Below are 20133 nucleotides of genomic sequence, written 5' to 3'. Positions count from 1 at the left end.
CTCAGAGCTACAGTTGCTCTAAAGTAAACAGCTGTCATCTGTCACATCGTTCTCATAATGCATTTACTCATCTGTTCCTTTAGCAAGAGCTATTCGTGCTCTCCTCACGTGCCCTTTTGCTTATCTGTTATTGCTGTCACCAGAAATACTGTTTGAGGGCAGTGTTTTGAGCATAAACACTACCCGACAGAGCAGATAACGTTGATGCATCCTGAAATCTGAGTGTCAAACAGAACATGTCAGACTACGAATATAATGTAGAAAAAAGTGGGGTTTTATATTGCAGTGATATTTTCAGCTGTTAAATAGGAAATATAAAATAACATAGGAAGTAATGAAGAAGTATTTATTCAGTTATGGCATCAACCCTATCATGAAACAGTAGAAAAACTACGGAGCCTTCTAATCCTGGAAGGAAAGGAGTTGAGGGTTAGCCTGTGGACTTGGCTACTGCTCATCAAGAGGAGATGGGCTGGGACTGTCAATTCCGGGGAAGTTCTAACGTAACATCTGCTTGTATTAAGATGTAAAGTCTTCACAAATAGCCAAATTTAATTAAGTAGTTACAGTACAGACCTAACAAGTGAAGGTGAACACAGCAGGAAAAAGCTGGAGTTTTTAAATAATGTTACCTTCAAAGACACACCAAGTGAACAAATTAAATGACTTGAAGCTACACCCCAGATGTGCCCTGTTCAGAAAAATGCAAGCATACAGATCCTAAAAGCTGTAGTTTCAATGGAGAGTTTGTTTTGTTTTCTCTTCTTTTTTTAAAAAAGAAGAACATTGAACAGCAGTGCTCCTTGTCACACTGATCATTAGAGACTTCATAGGTGACTCAAGGTCTCTGAAGAAAATGAAATGCCTTCTGTCTATGAAGGTACCTTTCAGGAATGCAGGAAAGCACAAAAGTATGTCCCTTTTTCAAAGAAAAATATAAACATTTTGGGCACTTTATACACTTATTTTAAAATTAATTTGGATCCTCAGTACTTTTGGACAAACTCAAAGGACATCTAGCTCAAAACTGAAGTCATACACAAAGTTTGAATGATCCAGTTACATTGAAACAATGAAAAGTTACAGAAAACTATGAAAAACAGAATAACCAAATTCAGATTAGCTTCTCATTTTGATTAGTTATGTCAGATGCAGTTGAATGTAACTTTAGTGATAATGATTTGCCTTAAATTTCAAAATAGTTTGTAAGTGGAACTGTTTTCAAAAAAAAACCCAAAGGCAGTAATACAAAACCAAGTAACCCCCCAAAACCAACCAGCAAAAAAACCCCTACCAACAAGCTACATACCTAGTTTTCTTAGAGGGAAAATCAGCATATTTTACTTAAGTAAATCTTCAGGGGTGCAGATTCAGCAGGGGAAACTAAACTTGATCACTTCACCCAGACTGGTGTTTCCAAGGCACATCCTGCAATGCAAGGCTTCTCTGTTGTTCTGAAATGTTCAGTTTTTCTTTCAGAGAACCTGTGAAATTGTGTGCTTACTTTTTACAGACTTGTCCCCCACCCAGAAAAGACCTAGCCTTTTCATCTTTTGCTCTATCAAAAGTAAACTAGAGCAGGCTTATTGTCTACAGTTCAGTGGAACTGGACTGCTCTGGGATGCTTGCTTTTATTCAACTCCAGCTATTGCTATTCCATCAGTCATAGCCATACAGACTTGTTCCACTACTAGTGTTGATAAATCAATGCAAAATGGTTTGTATAGCTGTACAAGAAATATTTTCAGTTTTAGTTTTCTGCATTCATCTAAAGCAAGATATCTGTTTATAGTTTGAGAATAAAATGGCATTTAATAAGGGGAAAACTTACTGTGAATTATCTTCTCCTTCCATCTTCCCGTAAGGATTTGCTCTCATTGCAAGTATCTTTCCAATGCTATTTTTATTTTGTTGCTCTGAAAGCTTTTCAACTGAGATGGAAGCAGTCAGGGTTTAATTCTGTTTTTGACGGAGACGTTTCCCTCCTGGTTGGGATCTTCAGTTTAACTTTCCTTAGTTTAAGGAAATTATTGTGCATGATGAAGACTCTGATAAACAGAACGACCAGTAAGTAGTTCAGGATTTGGTTCTTTTAACAGCCTTCCTAATTAACAATCTTATCTTGGGATGCGAAGGGATGCCAGCCAAACTCTCATACCAGAGCATCATTCCCTCTTGATTTAATCTTTTATATGCGATGAGATAGTCTGAAAGAGATCGCATCTCCAGCATGTAATAACCTGTAACTTCATCTAGATAGATATAATATTATAAGAATACCTATTTGTATTCAGTAGGTAGCTATGCTTTCTTGAAGTTGTGTTTTGAAGTGATTCAATATACCACTATTGAATGAGTAAGACTTCATGTTTAATAAAACTCATTTGTTTGGTCATTGAAGGGTGTATTTTAATTCTAATTCTGGTCCTCAGAGTTCTTACCCATTAAGCTCCCTACAGTTTTAGTCAATGATGAGAAGTCTCTGAATGTGCAAGGACTAAAATGTCTTGATTGTTTACGGGACAATAGAACACGTGGTCTCTGTCTGATGAACTAACAAACGCACTTAAGCCTTATTAAAATGTTGGACTAGCAAAGAGAAACAAATCACAATGTCTGTATATAGTGCTTCTACAAAATGAAGCTCTACTTTCAGGAATATTGCCTTAGCAAGCTTGGAACACCGATAGAACAGTTTGGGGCGTTTATATCTGTACTTAATTGAAAACTACACTCAAAATTGTAGTCCTGAGTAAGCAGCTTTCGGTAACTGATTTTGCTGAGAATATTTACACATCATGAAATAAGTATAAGGGCTATGCAGTATAAACCTTTGATTTACACTTAGTGCTTAAGATTGCAGATTTAATTTTCATGTCTTTATTTTTAAGCTGGTCCAAGCAGTGCCATTGGAGCTCAGGAAAGTACTGCCCAATTGTTGGTGTCAGATCCAAACCTCATTCATGTGTTAGTGAAATTTCTTTCCGGCACTAATCCTCATGGAACAAATCAACACAGTCCACAGGTAACTAGTAATTAAGAGAAAAACTCTTCATAATAGGATTTCAATACACTTGACATGAATATGTTATTCATCATGTATTATATCCCTGGCTTGTTTCTTTTTTTGGTTATAGTCTTAGTTTGTTCTGATGAGCAACCATAGGGAAGTTCATGTTGATGATATACTCTGAGTAGTGATCGTACGTTTTTTACAACTGTCTGGAGACTTGCCACAGGGAGAGAATGCCATGCGATGTGTCAGTGAATGTGTTCCATGTTAGAATTTCTTAGTTGCATGCATGAAAAAAGTAATAGAGTTCAGTTAGTTTCCTGAAATCTTGTTGGATTGGGATACAAATGCCAATGAAGATTAAGTTTAAGTATCTAATAATTCCAGAATTTAAAATCATGCTTTTATTTTCTGCCTGTTTTCTGAATTCATCTGGTGTTTACTGTTTCTCCTAATTTCAACTAATGTTTTTTTGCTTTTTGCGGTCTTTGAAACATCTGTGAATAGTGACCAAAGAAAGCCCAAGTTAACTTAATTGTATGTAATATTTGACAGGACTTAAACGCTTAGTTTAGGAGACAGAAAACACCTGGTATTTCCAGTATTTTCCAGAAAATACATAGTCTTTCCCAGAACTTAAACATTGGTCAGTGCCATTAATTTAAAGCACTTATATGTAAATGTGTAGTTTGTGAAAAAGCATTCCTGTTAGCACAGAAAAGTATTCTGTGTGAAGCATCGTTTGCATTGCTGAAAAAAAGTCTGAAGCTGCAAACCGAGTCTTAGGCAAAGAACTGAATTATTTATTTTTTACTCATGGTTAGTAATAGAAAAATGCATAATATAAATGATATGGAATAGTTCTCTTGTGAAAACCCTGTAAAATTTTTCAGAAAGCAAGTTAAACTACGTAACACACTTCTGTTCTTAGAAAATGTTTTTGTTAGATACAACTTAAGGTTCTTGAAGATATTTCAGTTTTACATAATACTTATTAAAATGCCTTTCCCTCTAGGTTGGGCCAACAGCGACGCAAGCTATGCAAGAATTTCTTACACGATTGCAAGTGCACCTTTCTTCAACTTGTCCTCAGATGTTCAGTGAATTTTTGTTGAAGTTAATACATATACTTTCAACAGAAAGGTAAATCTTAACTATATTTTTTTCCCTTTCATACCCTCTTTGTCGTTCAAATCTGTGCAAGTATAAATCACAACTGATGTGTACGTCCCACCTTGTCATACTGTCAGGTTATAAATAGACAAGACCTTTGCTCTTCCTGCAGCACTACCAGCAGGATCTGGGCTGCTTCTGGCATGTGGAAAAGTGTGACTGGAATCCACACACAGCTGTCTGTGTGTGAGGGATGGTGAATAGAAGCACTCAACAGTTGGTTGGACTGCCCCACTCTCCTTCTGGGGCCTATTGATGTCTTGTCTCCCCACTAGTGTAGAGAAGAAGTCCTGCTGGCCAGGGGTTGGATAAGAGCTTAAGGCTTGTCTTTTACAGCTCTGCTTCTTCAACGCTAGGTCGATGGGCACAAGACTGTTGTGTATTCACCAGTACACCAGAAATGTGGCAATTGTTTCATCTGAAATACATTAGGAATTAACATTTATTTCTGATATTGATGTTCTGCTCATCCCCAGACAAAGGCTTCATGTAATTAGGGATGAGCTTCCTCAGTTTCTGGCTTCCCAGCAGGTGGCACTTTGGTGTTATCTATTCTTTAATCATACAGAAAACAGTTTCAGCCTTATCTAAGACATTTTACCTTAGGAACTTAAATTGGATGGGTGGTGCTTACCAGATAACATTGATGATCAATCACTTTTACAAGAAATGTCATAATACAATAAAATCATTAATTCACAGTGAATATTGGAATGCATGTCTGCATGCCATAATTTATTTGAAATAAGCTGATGACGACTGAAAGTATAGTTTTTGAAATGTGTTAGGTTTTTTTTGAGACAAACCAAAGGTGGGACTGAAATGTCATAAAATGCAAGCAAAGCACCAGAAAAGGGTTTAGATGGTTATTTCTGAAACCTCAGGTAATTATCGAAGTATACCATGTCTGATCAAAGCATAAGATTGACTGTGAAGAAAAGCAGTATTTTACTCTTAGAACTAATTAAATGCCAAATATTTTCTTTAGGGCTATTTCTATAAACTGTTTCGTTCTGTGTTTAATTTTAAATGTTATAGTAAGATTAATCAATGTCAAAAGATACAGAGAAATTTATCAAAAATCAGTAACTAACTTATACTTAAAGAATTAGCAGCAGTTGTATTTTAAATATACTGATTCAAAAGGTTCATTTTGTAGTCCACCAGTATACGTGTAAAAGCAATTGGGAAAATAAACTTATCCCTAAAAGAGATCCTTCAAGCAGTCAGCCTACAAATACCAACCTGTGATAGTTTGAGTACCTTCTCATAGTCTTATGTATAGTTACTACTTAGACTGCTAAAACCTGACCATTCTTCTTTCTGCCTCGGGAAAAAACGGAGGGGGGGAGCCTATGGGAAGAAACACCCGTCATGATTTCCTGTTAGAAAACAAATAATCCTAATGATATTAAAGTATTAGATGACTTCTTTCCATGAAGTTTCCCTGCAAACATAGAAAACTTTTCACCCACAGCTGGACAGGACTGTATTCTAAGCCTATACCTAAAAAATTAACTGAATGATAAAAAAAAAAAGATGGATCATCGACTTTTTCAAAGGAAACTTTAATCCTTAGTGGTATCAGGAAAGTGCTAGCATGAGCAGGTTCTACAGGCTGTGTAATGACCAGTATATTAAAAAGTTATGAATGCTTGAATCATGTGAAAGATCAGATTGTGCTTCAACATATGTTTCTGAAAATGGCTGGATTTTTATTTATTGAAAGTCTGGTGTGCTTTTGGATTCTTAAAAATCAAGCAAAAAAAACCCTGAACAACCAATCCTGTTTACCTTCTTAGTATTGAACAATGAAATATCTTTTTCTTTTCTTTTCTTTTCCTTTTTTTTTCTTTTTTTTTTTTTTTTTTTTCCTTTTTCTTTCAGAGGTGCTTTCCAGACAGGCCAGGGACCCTTGGATGCACAAGTGAAACTCTTGGAATTTACCCTGGAACAGAATTTTGAAGTTGTATCAGTCAGCACTATTTCTGCAGTAATCGAGTCTATAACCTTCCTTGTGCATCATTACATTACATGTTCAGACAAAGTGATGTCTCGCAGCGGCTCGGACAGCTCTGTGGGTGCTCGAGCATGTTTTGGAGGGCTTTTTGCCAATATTATCCGTCCTGGTGATGCCAAAGCAGTTTGTGGAGAAATGACAAGGGATCAACTTATGTTTGATTTGTTAAAGCTGGTCAACATTTTAGTTCAACTGCCGCTTTCCAGTAACCGAGAATATAGTGCCCGTGTTCCAGTAGCAAGCAGTACTACAGACAGTGTGTCTGATGAAGAAAAAGTTTCAGGAGGCAAAGATGGCAATGGAAGCAACCCTAATACTCAAGGATCAGCTGCATATGTGGCAGACTTGGTGTTAGCCAACCAACAAATTATGAGCCAGATTTTGTCTGCACTTGGCCAGTGTAACAGCAGCGCTATGGCAATGATTATTGGTAGGTATTTTCTAAATAAAACAGATCTTTTGGCATGGTAAAACACTTAAAACTTCTACAAACTCATAAATTGGGTGTATACGTGAAAGGATGTGTCACAGAAGTGACAGGAAAAAAGAGACTGATAAGAAGTGAAAGGGGGGAGAGGTATGTGGAAAAAAAACTACCATGAGGCGGGAGACAGTAATTAAAACCAAACAGGAATGCGTCTGGCATTCGAATTTGCTGAATCTCAGAATGGTCAATGTTGACAGGAGCCTCTGGAGATTGTCTAGTCCAGCCTCCCTGCACAAAGCAAGGTCAGCTCAGAGCTTTCCTCAGAGAGCAGGTTGCTCAGTACCTTGTCCAGTTGGGTTTTTGATTCCCCAAGGGTGGAAACTCCACAGCCACTCTGGGCAACCTGTTACAATGTTCAATCATTCTAAAAGTAGAAAAGCCTTTTTCTTATGTTTAAATGGAATTTCCTGTAATTCAGTCTGTGCCCATCGCATGCCTCTATCCATGGGTTAGGATTAGTCTTCAGTTTGTACTATAGACACATTACCTCAATTGTTCTCTATGTATTGCATTATTTTCTTTTTTTTTTTTTATCATTTCTGAAAAAGACAAATTACAATTGTGGCCCCTGCACAGAATACATAAACTTTTCTATTCCTCTGTTTTACCATAAATCTCATTAACATCATGTTCTGGAAGTTCCAGTCATAGATTTGTGGCTGGGATCTTCCTGCTGCGAACAAATGAGGAAGCTGATGATACTTTGAACAGCAAAGTTGCTGTTTGTCAGACATGTACCTAAGGTGCATTTTCTCAGAGACTTGCCTGTTAGCTGTGATGATAGCATAGAGTTTCTTTGCACAAATTAAACCACTGACTGAAATACCATGAACGTTACTGCATGCACAAAACTGGAAGAACATTTTGCAGGAGGACAGGCAAAGAGCTTGCACTCCATTTCAGGCATAATAGTTGTAAAAATTTGTTCTCTTTATAGTGATTCTCTTGTTTCAAAGAAAGTACCTCTGGCCTTTTCTGTGCTAGATGTGAAGCAGATGTGAAACTGTTAACCAATGCTATTATCAGAAAACAGTATACTTCTTGGATAAGAGCACGTGAACGTTAGACTAGTGGTTCATTTTGGCATAAAAGCAATTGAGGAAAAAGTAGGAACCTCCAGTAGACAAATTAAACAGCAGGCAGAATTTGACAAGCCTGGATTGCGCTGTTGGAACCTTCCCGAAATTAATTCCAGAATGTCTCCTCCTTTACTCTGGGTAGTTGGTGTCATATTGCAAATACGCTATGAACACTGAAAGCAGTTTGTTCTGGGAATGATGGTTTGTGCTCACTATGTGTTTCTTTGGGGTGAAATTCAAAAATTATTCTCCTCAACTTTGATGTCTTTCTAAACCACCAATTTCTGTCCAGGAGTTGTTTTGCATTTTTTAAAAGGCAATTTGGAAAGGCAGTATTGTTTCAAAATGTTTTTCATTGAAGTCGGGATACTGGGCCAGCTGATCCCTGCAGTGGATTGTTCCTCCCAAGGTCTTTTAATATAGGTTATTGAAACTAATTTGTATGTGTATTTTGGGAAGATATAACACAGCTATTTGTGGTTTTAGTTCCTTCATGAAGAACTGTATTAAGCTCTCTCCAGACAATTTCTATGAACAAAACATTTCTTCAAGACTGCAGCCAAGGTTATATATGATCCAAGAATCAGTTGTCGGCATATAGTAGTAAACATGTAATAGCCAGTGCAGCATGGTAGCTACCCAGGAAAGATAAACAAGATGACATCTGCAGATGTGTACTGATAAGTAGTGGCTCAGGTGTCAAAATTTGTGCTAATAATGTTAATTTACTGCACCTGCTGAGCCAGTTGGTCAGGAACCAGGATGGTCTTGAGTAATTCACTTGTCACATGAAGTTAAAACATTTGTTGGATTTTCTTTTATGACCATTTAACCTACTTATTTCATTAGGATTTTATGCTTTGTCATTGACAGACTATGAAAATCACACAAGTAACAGTATTCCCCTCCTATCGTACCTTCTCCTTGCCTCAAAGTCTTCACAGCAAACCCACCTTAGCTGGCTTCAGTTCCATCATTCATTCCATTTAACTTTTCTAGACCATGCAGAGACTGAGTCTTAAGACTTTTCTTTCTCTGTCTGTCTCCATGCATCCAGTGCTTATCAATATTTTCTTTCTTGATAGCTTGAAGGTGATTAAAGTACTACAGCTGTCAGTTCTCTTGCCAGAATGTTTCTCTAAGGCATGTTCCAAAGATCACTTTAACATGTTATTTTTTATTATTGTTTGTTCGTATAACTCCAGTTTCTCTAAATGGAATGGGATTATTCCATCCCTTCCCCCAACTCAAACCACTTTTAAAAGGTCTTCCAGATCGATGTCGTATGCTTTGCACGACATCTGTATTTATGGAGGTAATCTGTTCCTTGGGAAGACTATTCTTTTGCTTTCCATCCTCGATTTCAGCAATGTGTAATCAATATTGCTGAATATTGATATTCAGTAAATCCTCATGAATAAATCCTGAGCTGTAACACTGAGAAGGAGAACTCTGGAACAGGTATTTCTGATAGAAATATGTATGTTAAATGGTTTTGGGTTTTTTTGGCTGCAGAAGTAAACTTCTGCTATTATCTAAAAAAAGTCTTAAATACTTGTTAGTTGCTTCTGGCTAGGAGTGATTCCAATCCTTTTTAGTTCTTATTCTGTTTCCTTCACTAATTACAGTCATTTGTATGGTCTTATCTAAAATTGGATTTAAATTCCCTGACTTACTGGGTCAAGTCTTCCTATTTATATTGTAAAGAAGGTAGCATGTATCTGGGAACACTAATAGTAATTTACATGATCCTGAAAACTGGCCCATTTGTAGTTTGTAAGATCCATGTGAACATTTAACTGAAAAGAAATTTAAATATCCTTGAGTTCTCTTACATGCTGTAATGGTTTGTTAGGTCTCAGCTTCTGACCTTTGAACTGTTTCTGTTTTCACTAAGGTGCAAGTGGCTTACATCTCACTAAACATGAAAACTTTCATGGTGGCTTAGATGCAATATCAGTTGGAGATGGGTTATTCACTATCCTGACAACGCTTAGTAAAAAAGCAACAACAGTGCAAGTGATGCTTCAGCCAATTCTTACCTACATGGCCTGTGGGTACATGGGAAGACAGGTAAGTTCCCTTAGGTCTGCTGTGCTTCAAGGGAATTACAGGTTAGTTGATACTGTAACCTATAATAAGCTCAGAAAACTGAACCACTGCTACATGAAAGACATGTTAACATTTTTCCAACCTCACTTCACTTTGGTGCTGAAGTTAGGAAGCCTCCCTCCGTTGCCCATGATAGAGGGGGGCGGAAGAGAGAGTTTCTGTAATGACATTTTGACATTCCTCTAAATGTTCCTGGCTAAAGGCTTTTTAAGATGGATTGAATGTTTTATTATGTTCAGGTGGGAAACACATTTATTATGTTCATATTAGTGGGTATTTTAAATGCTCAATATTCTTATTTCCCTTCAGCTGCTTACTTCTGGTAGTTTGATCTTTTCCTTACCACAAAGACTTCTCCTACGTAGGAGTGAACCATATGGAGCATGATATTGCTATTTTGTGGTAGAGAGGTCAGCTATACTGGCATTTCATCTCTGGGATTTTTGCCTACTGAAAGGGGAGACTAATGCGTATTTCTGTCATATTAATTTTGCATGAAACTATGTATTTCTTAACCTTTTTTTCTAGGGTTCTCTTGCCACTTGTCAGTTATCTGAGCCACTGCTCTGGTTCATTTTACGAGTGTTGGATACAAGTGAGGCACTGAAGGCTTTCCATGATATGGGTAAGAACGTCTTTTCTTCAGCTGCAAGTAAAACGTTTCTTGTAGATTTTTTTGGCACTTAAAGAAGGAATACAGATATGTGTCTGGAGGAGCAAATTTACTAAATAGGCCTTTGCTTGCTTAGAATCTATTGCATGCTTCTGAACAGCATTGTTTCCCCCCCCGCCCGCATTATACACAGGTGGTGTTCAGCTTATTTGTAACAACATGGTAACGAGCACAAGAGCTATTGTTAACACAGCAAGAAGTATGGTTTCGACTATTATGAAATTTCTTGATTCTGGTCCCACCAAAGCAACAGACAGCAGTTTGAAAGCTAGAGTACTAGCTTCTGAGCCTGATAACGCAGAAGGAATTCACAATTTTGCACCTTTGGGTAAGTAATACTTCTTTCTCTAATATTCACTGGTCATTTGAATCTTTATCAAGTTCTTAACAAAAAATATTGTGGTAGAGTCAAATGTTTCAATACTATTAAATCTTCTAAACAGAGGGGTTGCTGGTGTTTCAAGATGATGTTGGGGGAGGAGGTTAGCCCCTCCTTCACAGGTAGTAAGACCTTGTGTGGACAGGGGAAAGAAGGAAGGGGAGTGACCTGTATCTGATGTAGTTATGCATCAAGGTGGGCCCTTCCTCCTCCCCTAGGTCAGGAGATAGCCAGTTCCAATCCACCATCTGCCATAGATACACTAAGACTCACTGACTTCACTTAAGGCACATCAGATTTGATGGGGCTGTTACAGAAGCATAGCAAAGTTGGATGACACAGAATGAGCCCGAGCTAGGTCAAACAGAGCAGCAGAAGCTGGAGCGTAGGGCTGATATTGCTGCTGCTGCTCCCACACCTGCACCTAATTGCTCCGATGTTGCCTGCATGAATGTTTGTTAGAATTGCAATGGTGTTTTGGTATCGATACAATGGCTGCCACTTAACTAAAATGCGTGTGTTTTAAGATGTAGATGTACTCTAATACCTTAAAAAGGCTCCTTTTCACTACTAGTGTCTTAATGTTTTCCGTTGCTGCCCACTAGCCTAGCATAGCACATGAATGTATTCATACAGTGTGTCTCACTGTTGAGAGGGGAGAAAGAAAGGATTATTTTTAAAATTTCTGGAAAAATTGTCAGACGAGAGAAATCCATTCAGTCCTGTCATTGAAATTTAAGAGTGTCAAAAATAATATAATTAAAAAAAAAAAAAAAGAAAAAGATATTTATTCGGCAGAATAAGGGTCTGTTAGAAATATTCTACCTTGCTCTTCACAAATTCCTAAAAAGTAAATTTAATCCTGCAAATGTTGGTACTTGATTACTTTAAGTAGTAAAAATCCTAAGCAGATATGGTGGTGGGTTCTTGCATGCCTTATCTCCCAACTTGCAAAGTGCTGCAGTTCTTGATGTTCTGCTATAGCACATCTATCTTAATATTTTACTTTGTCAGGAGTGTGCTTTTGAAATTAACCTTCTGGTTGTCCTCACTTACTACAGGCTTGATTCTCATCAGGTAGTGTTCTCTGAGAGATGAACTTGATTCATTTGGGATGAAAGTCTGTCAAAATGTGTCCAGGAATTCACCTCCAGCTGCTACTACGCATTCAGTCATGGGGCCAGGCTAGAGCTACTTTAAAGTAAAACACCCCATGTACCTGTAGTTTGGACAGCACAAATCTGGTCTTGTTGTGCCATACTACTTGCTAAAGACATACCCTAGATCTTCCTACTTCATTCTTAACTCATGCTAAGATTAGAAAAATAAGCAGCTGCTGTGGTCAGGTTTTTTTTTGCTTCTGGTGTCTTTTTTAGAAAAAGATTTTCATGTGAAACAAACCTTTCTAAAGAAGAAGGTTTGCAGATTTTGGTTATAAAGTTGTTTTTGTTATCATTGTAATATTTAAACCTTTAAAGCCTTCATTATGTTAACTATGAATTAACTGAGTTCAGGTTCTAAGCACACTATTCCACCTGCAGATTTTTGGTTGGTTTGTTTTTGTAATGAACTCTTCCTAGAAAGTTTGGGATTTTGGTAGCGAGTGTCCCCTAGCAAATTTTCAAGCATGTGCATACGCACGTGGATATGTAAACTGCCTATTGTAAAACAGTCTAAGAGTAAAAGAAAAATATCTCAGCAGTTGTCATTATTACATGAGATGTTATCAATAAACTGAAACAGGTGAGATAGGGAAAAAAAAAGTGTTTTCCACAGTTCACATTGTAAATTAATCTGGGTTTTATTAATAGACATTAATAATCAATGTTAATGGTGCTGGTTTTGAAGGTTCCATCACCTCGAGCAGTCCCACTGCCCAGCCTGCTGAAGTGCTGCTACAGGCTACTCCTCCCCACAGACGAGCTCGCTCTGCCGCCTGGTCGTACATATTTTTACCCGAGGAAGCTTGGTGTGACCTCACGATTCACCTTCCCGCGGCCGTGCTGCTGAAGGAGATCCACATCCAGCCTCACCTGGCCTCTCTGGCGAGTAAGTAGATTCACTGATATTGATGCCCGTTTGGAAATTTGAAGGGTAGGATTTAGAAATGATACAAAGAGTACAGAGGAACTAAAGCTGCAGGTTGTTTGAGGAGTACCTGTAAAATGAGTCGAAAAGCTTGCTAATTCTGCTTTCCTTGAGAATGGAAGGCCCTGCCTCTGCTTGATTTCTTCTAGTTCAGTTTTGTGCCGTTAACTTCAGCTCTTATTGGTATAGCCCTGCTAGGGAAACGTGGCATTTACACTGACAGGACTTTCCTTCATCTTAAGTCTTTGAAATAAACTGCGTACGCCATGTATCAAAAATGCTTATGCATTTTAACATACACCATCGCACAGGTCAAATACTCCAGCTGCAGTTCTGTAGTAGTGTTTGCCTAAGATAATTTCAGTCATCTTGTTTTGTATCTTTAACAGGGATACATGTTTAACACTTAAAATTCAAACTAGTACAGATTTTTAAATAGTATTAAACCTTCTTATCTTACTCTGTAGCTTGCCCTTCATCAGTATCTGTTGAAATAAGCGCAGATGGTGTCAATATGTTACCTTTGTCAACTCCTGTTATCACAAGTGGTCTCACGTATATAAAAATCCAGCTGGTAAAAGCTGAAGTTGCCTCAGCTGTCTGCCTCCGTCTCCATCGTCCTCGGGATGCCAGTACACTAGGCCTCTCGCAGATCAAACTGTTAGGCCTCACGGCCTTCGGAAACACCTCCTCTGCAACCGTCAATAATCCATTCCTTCCCTCTGAGGATCAGGTCTCTAAAACAAGGTAAGCTTCTAGTATTAATGGCCAGAGGCATGTTCATGCCAGTTCATGGGGTTTTTGTTTTTTTGTTGGTTTTTTTTTTTTTTAATGATGTTTTCTGCTCCAAGTCAGATCTTTCAGTAGCAAAATGTATATATGAGTACCTGTTTTTGTAGTTGAATTTTAACATTTGCAGAATCTGTTTCAAATATCTTAGAAAACTTGCCTTTTTTTTTTTTTTTTTTTTTTCCCAGAAGGCGAATATAAGCAGTACTTCTCACTTTTTTTGGTAGCATGCTTAATCTGTGTATGTAAAAGGGTGTGTTTCATCTCTGCAATGGTGAAAGAATAGAAGGGATAGGAAAGCAGTAAGAGTTGCATTCCGTGTTTTTAATGGGTAGGCAGTTGTCAAAAAACCCTGAAGTAGCAACGTATTTCTTATCCCTACTGAAGTCAACAGGGTTACGTCATTATTGGAGCAGGAATAGAAATAGGACAGTGGGATGTTTTGTGCAAGTCGTATCTAATATTGCTGTTCGCAAACATTTGTGAAAGGGGAACTGAATGTTGTTGTGATTCTGGCATATCAGCAAGATTTGTTTTCAAAAGCTTTTATTTGGCTAGGTGGCATCTCAAGTTTTGCATTCTTTTTTCAAAATAAAAATAGATAAACCCATAAGGATTTAAAAAAAAAAAAAAATAAGGGTTAAAGCTTTCCAACTTGGAATTTAATTTAATGGGTGAATTTTTGGCATTTCCTGGTTCTGAAATAAATAAAACTTTATTTATACAGTTTAGCTAGTGTTTCCAAATTGATTCAATTACAATAGGTTTACTTTTCAAGATTTATTGTTAAAAGGAATACTGAACTATATCATTAAAGAATAAGAGAGACATGGGGGAAATGCAGTGGCTAACACATTTTTAATTTCTACACTTTTTCTGTGTGCTTTTTAAATCAGGTTCACTAAGGTTCACTGCAATTTATTGTAGATGTATATGACCCTAAAAGTTTGTGAAGTCAGGGAAGCTGTGCAGGTGTATAGTTTTAATGCCAACCGCTATTGCAGAATCTTGATCTTAAATATGAATAAATCCAATGATGCCTAAGTGAGGCAGTGTGCTGTTTCATGTTTCACATTTATGTTTTGGCCAGCTCTTTTTAATGTAAAAAGAAAAACCAAAAAACAACACACACACCCCCCAGCCCCCCCCCCCCCCCCCGCAAAAAAAAAAACACACAAAAAAACCCCCAAAAATAACACACCCTTCCCCCTACCTTTCCCCTGTATAAACACCGTCCCCTCCACCTTCCTTCGAGTAGGCTGGCCCTGTTCAAGAAATATGTATGTGAATCATGAAATCTTGAGAAACTTTAGTAATAAAACTTGTAGGCTCTTAACTCTTCCAATCCACAAACCCTGCCTTTTTTACAACGTTAAACCAGTGATTACAACAGCATTACTAAAGTATATTACATTGTGTTCTTAAATTCAGTCATTTTAATTTGCTTTTCTCAGATGATGTCTGGTCATGTCACAGCAGTTTTCTGCAGTACTTGTCCTAGAATCTAATACAGGTAGTTATGTTATAGATGAAAAATAATAAGAAAATGATACATTAGCTCATTTTCATGTTTTCCTTTTCAGTATTGGATGGTTAAGATTATTACACCACTGCCTCACTCACATAAGTGATTTAGAAGGAATGATGGCTAGTGCTGCAGCACCCACTGCTAATCTGTTGCAGACATGTGCTGCTTTACTAATGTCACCTTACTGTGGTATGCATTCTCCAAACATTGAAGCTGTGCTTGTAAAAATTGGGCTTCAGTCCACCAGAATAGGCCTAAAATTGATTGACATTCTCCTAAGAAACTGCTCAGCATCAGGGAGTGATCCTGCAGGTGAGTGCAATGTTTTTCTTTTCAGTTGTTGCTTAAAAACATCGCTTGTATAAATATACAAATAGAGTATATTTGCATATTACTTTCTGATTCTGAATTTGGGTTGCCAGAATTTGCTGTTGTGCTTTGTTATGCTTCTAAGTATCACAATTTTTGTACGTGGGTAGTTCTACAACAGTAAAGCAGTGCAACCAGGGTTGTTTTGCTTTTTGTGTAGAATAGATAATTAGGTGAATGTTTTGAAGACATGAGAGTAGGACATGCAATATATTGTAAGCACGTCTTACTCTAGATACTATGTCTGGATGGTTTCAAAATAAAAAGCATCCATGAGTAGTGTTAAGGAAAACAAATACAGCAATATTTGGGCAGTAATAGTCTATAGGGCAGTATAAATTCTGAATAGCACTAACCATTGAAAATATTTACAGATGGAGGTACCTAATCAAGATACTCGAACAACTAATCTATGTCGCACAGTGAAATTTTGCAATAGCTCTTCTGTTAATGCACTGGGGTTTTTGTATTTATGATTCCATACCACTTCATTTTGTTGTTTTGTGACTTTAAATGGAAGAAAACTGAATTCATATATTTGCTGTTTTGAAGTTGCTGATACTAACAGAAAACACTGTTTTCAAAATGGCTTCCATGACGTATTTTGCCATGAGTTAATGTTTCAGTCTAGTCTTTTGCTGGAATGCTGTTAGACAAGAGAGTAGTTTTGTACAGGGCAGGAAATGAACACAGTGAGAAGATGAATAGGAAATAGTCTGAGGAAATCCTCGGCCTTAGTCGCATTGATGGAAATTGGAGTTAAATACCCTTCCATATTGAAATAAATATTTGCTTCTGTGAAGCATGAGGTTTGACAGCTCTCTTGGAATTAGTCATGTCTTTTTGGAATATGCTGAAGAAAATTGTACTAGTTAAACCTTTAAGTCCTGTATCTGATGAATGTTGCAATGATTTTTCCTTTTATAGTAAGGCTGAGCATTGCATTGACCATACAAAATGCATGGTTTTGAGATAGTGGTGTGTATAAGAATTGTATCCTTATGTTAATGGCAAAACTCAATTCAATGTTAATATTGCACTTCTGTAACAATTTCATTAGTACTTTTAAAAAAATACATATGTAAGTACTTCTATTATTTCCCCTCCCCTTCCCCCCCTTTTTTTTTTTTTTTGAATGCGGCAAGATCTGAATAGCCCTTTACTGTTTGGAAGATTAAATGGTCTCTCTTCTGACTCCACAATAGACATTCTTTATCAGCTTGGAACAACTCAAGACCCTGGAACAAAAGATAGGTAAAGTTATTTGGATTTTTATGTAGAAATGTATACAAAAATAATCTGCTAAATAGTGGCTTGATGTTACTGCACAAAACCAGACTTTTAAAAATCTGATTGTTATGAGATAGCCTGAAAGTACAGAAATCTAAAGAAGCTTTCCAGCTTTCCCTCCTAGCTCCTTGCATCCTTTGCAGAGAATGCTGTCCCTCTTTTTTTTGCTCTTATAAATGTGATAAAACTTCTAGTGTTCAGCTGGCTTTTCTCTCAAATACTCAGAACTCAGATGCCTGCCATGTTTTCTTTCTCTGTAGAAAGAAAGCTTACATTTGGGTCTCCAAGATGAGAAGTGGTTTTAATTAATTTTTCCCCTGTTAGTGATCTAAGTCTTTAGAAAACAGAGTTTGAGCTCACTCTTGAACCTTGCTTCAAAGTAATAGATAAACGTGTAATTCAGACTACTAAAAGACAGCAAGCTAATTTGGTTTTGAGTGTTTCTTTGACCCTTTATAATGTACTACATCATCTTGCCTTCCAGAATTCAAGCATTGCTGAAATGGGTCAGCGATTCTGCAAGAGTTGCAGCTATGAAAAAAAGTGGCCGGGTCAGCTACGTTTGTCCAAATAGCTCAACAAGAGAGTATGGTCTTTTGATGCCATCTCCTTCTCATTTGCATTGCGTGGCAGCAATTTTGTGGCATAGTTATGAATTGCTTGTTGAATATGATTTACCAGCGTTGCTGGACAGAGAGCTCTTTGAGTAAGTAAAGCGAAGTTCTGCACCACATACTTTTTATAGCTGAATTATTTTATTCACTGAAATGATACGACTTGAAGTGCACTCATTGTGAAATAGTAGTGGAAATTGTCATCCCTGAAGCTTAATTGACAGAGTGAATACTTAAAGATATCTAAACGGGTAGTTTTGTAGTTCTAAACACAAAATTGCACTTCACATATTCCAGGTATAATTGTGTTTAAAAACAAAAATCCAAAACAAAACAGCAAATCCATGTATATACTTGCACATAGGTGAAAGGTAAACTGTTGCATGGTTCTGTTTGCGGGTTATTGAATGGATACCTCTGGGCTGTTTGTGTTGAAATTGAGTGTTTGCAGTAATTTCCACAGTACATATAAATCATGATCTTCGTTAGTATCCTGTTATATAAGCACTATTTTATTATTCATGGTATCCAGTATCTATAACTGATAGCTAAGGGAGGGGGGGATTGGGTTTTTTTGGAGTTGCAACTTTTGTTCCAGCCATAGTCTGATTTGAAAGAAACAAAGCATAAAATCTTGAGTGAATCTTGAACTATGAATTCAATGGATGTTGCTTGATTCTAAAGAAAAGTTCACCCTAAACACCAAATGTATACTTTTAGTGACTCCAGATTGAAAAATATATAAGCTAACATTCCTAATTTATATTGCTTAACCATCTCTTCTGTTTAGCCGAAACAAAAAAGAGAAGCCACATAGAATGTTTCATGTGTATTAGAGAAATATAGCTGTTAAATTCCTGTATCTAGTAAATCATGGAATGCTTTGGGATGGAAGGGACCTGTAAAGGTCACCTAGTCCAACCCCCCTGCAATGGGCAGGGACATCTACAACTAGATCAGGTTCCTCAGAGCCCCATCCAGCCTGGCCTTGAATGTTTCCAAGGATGGGACATCTGCCACCTCTCTGGGCAACCCGTTCCAGTGTTTCACCACCCTTGTTGTAAAAAATTTCTTCCTTATATCTAGTCTGAATCTACCCTCCTTTAGTTTAAAACCATTACCCCTTGTCCTGTTGCAGCAGGCCTTGCTAAAAAGACTATCCACATCAAAAGCATCTTTCATTTGTACCATTGAATAAAATTCCAGTTAATGAAAGGAACTTTGATAGCACATAATTTTTTTTTTTTTGTTGCCCTTAGGAAACATTCGTATTTTTCTGCTACCTTCCTGTTTTTAGGCACAGTCAAACATTCAAACACGGGCAAATGTACAAGTTACTGTTATCGGTACAAACATGTGGATCTCTTCTATATGTGCAACATGATGGTCTTTAGATACATGACTACAAGCTAGACCTTTTCCAAAGACACTTCAGTGATACTGTCATATAAATAATTGTTAATTCAAAATGAGCTTGTTCATTTTGGAAACCAAGTTAAGGTTTTTAAATTGCAGGTCAATTAGTCCTTTTAGGAATACATTTTAAGAGAAATACGTTTTCAGTATGGATTTTAACAATTTTAACATCCCAAAAGGAAGAACTCTAATAAAAATAGACTTCCTAAAATGGATAGCCCATTTAGATTTATACTAATATGAAAGTGGGTTTCCTGTCTTTTGGAGGAGAGTATGTTGTTTTCATCACAGGTTGAAATGAAGGAATACTGGTAAAACTATTGTACCTAGTTTGAGTATGCATGTTGCAATATAGCCCTGTTCCTCTGTGTCCTGCCAAACAAAACTGTAATTCATATCAGCCAGCATCTGGAGCAAATTATAAAATATATTTTTAATAAATATAGAAGGATTGTTGTCAGATTTGTAAGGGTAGATAATTCTTCTAATAAAAATAACTTCTCGTATGTATTCTTCATCCTCTTTGATATTTTAACTTTTGAAATATTTTCATTGATTCTAGCTATAACTCCTCATTTCTCCTTCATGTAATATTTCACTTTTCTCTTTGGATATATTTTCCCATCATCCCCATTTTCCATTTCAGTATTGCTGCTTTGGCCAATGGATACTTATTTATTCCTTAGCTATTTTTTAATATCTAGTTGGAAAAGAATCTTACTTTTCATAGAGCATGAACTTACCCAGAAAACTTTGGCGGAAGGATTGTGTGAATATATAGTTGTAGAAGAGTTTAAGTGTACCTTTATTATATGTGGACCTTGGGAAATTGTGACTGTCTTCCCAAAGGTATGGATTATTTGGTCACTGAGATGACTTTTTAATGTTTTATCTTGGAAAGGGTTTTTTTGTCAGCCATTCACTAGATGGGTGATAAAGCTAACTTTTGGTTAGACCCACATTCTGTTCTAGACTCTTAGAGTTCCTTAGACTAAACACAGAATAACACTTCCATCCAGAAGAGAGAAGAACAATCCTTGTCTTCAAATGGGAATGTGATATATGACAATACATCCAAACTTATTTAAAAACCTAACATTGAA

The 20133-nt window shown here is 37.0% G+C and overlaps 1 protein-coding gene across 10 annotated transcripts in view; it reads left to right on the top strand.

Moving 5' to 3' along the window:
- The window catches only part of BIRC6 (baculoviral IAP repeat containing 6), a 189764-nt gene that overhangs the window by 86878 nt on the left and 82753 nt on the right, over positions 1-20133 (top strand). For 9 of the 10 annotated variants that reach the window (XM_082307527.1, XM_082307526.1, XM_082307525.1 and 6 more), the window contains 11 exons: positions 2892-3025; positions 4029-4156; positions 6074-6636; positions 9670-9845; positions 10413-10509; positions 10691-10885; positions 12785-12985; positions 13492-13771; positions 15397-15653; positions 16856-16964; positions 17485-17706. In XM_082307527.1, the coding sequence (XP_082163653.1) occupies positions 2892-3025; positions 4029-4156; positions 6074-6636; positions 9670-9845; positions 10413-10509; positions 10691-10885; positions 12785-12985; positions 13492-13771; positions 15397-15653; positions 16856-16964; positions 17485-17706 (2362 nt within the window). The remainder of the gene's footprint in view (positions 1-2891; positions 3026-4028; positions 4157-6073; positions 6637-9669; positions 9846-10412; positions 10510-10690; positions 10886-12784; positions 12986-13491; positions 13772-15396; positions 15654-16855; positions 16965-17484; positions 17707-20133) is intronic. The other variant, XM_082307528.1, reaches the window with a different exon arrangement.

The sequence above is a fragment of the Platalea leucorodia genome (genome assembly GCF_965183815.1).
Source record: "Platalea leucorodia genome assembly, chromosome: 3".
Classification (NCBI taxonomy): Eukaryota; Metazoa; Chordata; class Aves; order Pelecaniformes; family Threskiornithidae; genus Platalea; species Platalea leucorodia.
Note: the sequence above shows the minus strand (reverse complement) of the source record. Positions and strands in the feature narration are given on the sequence as shown.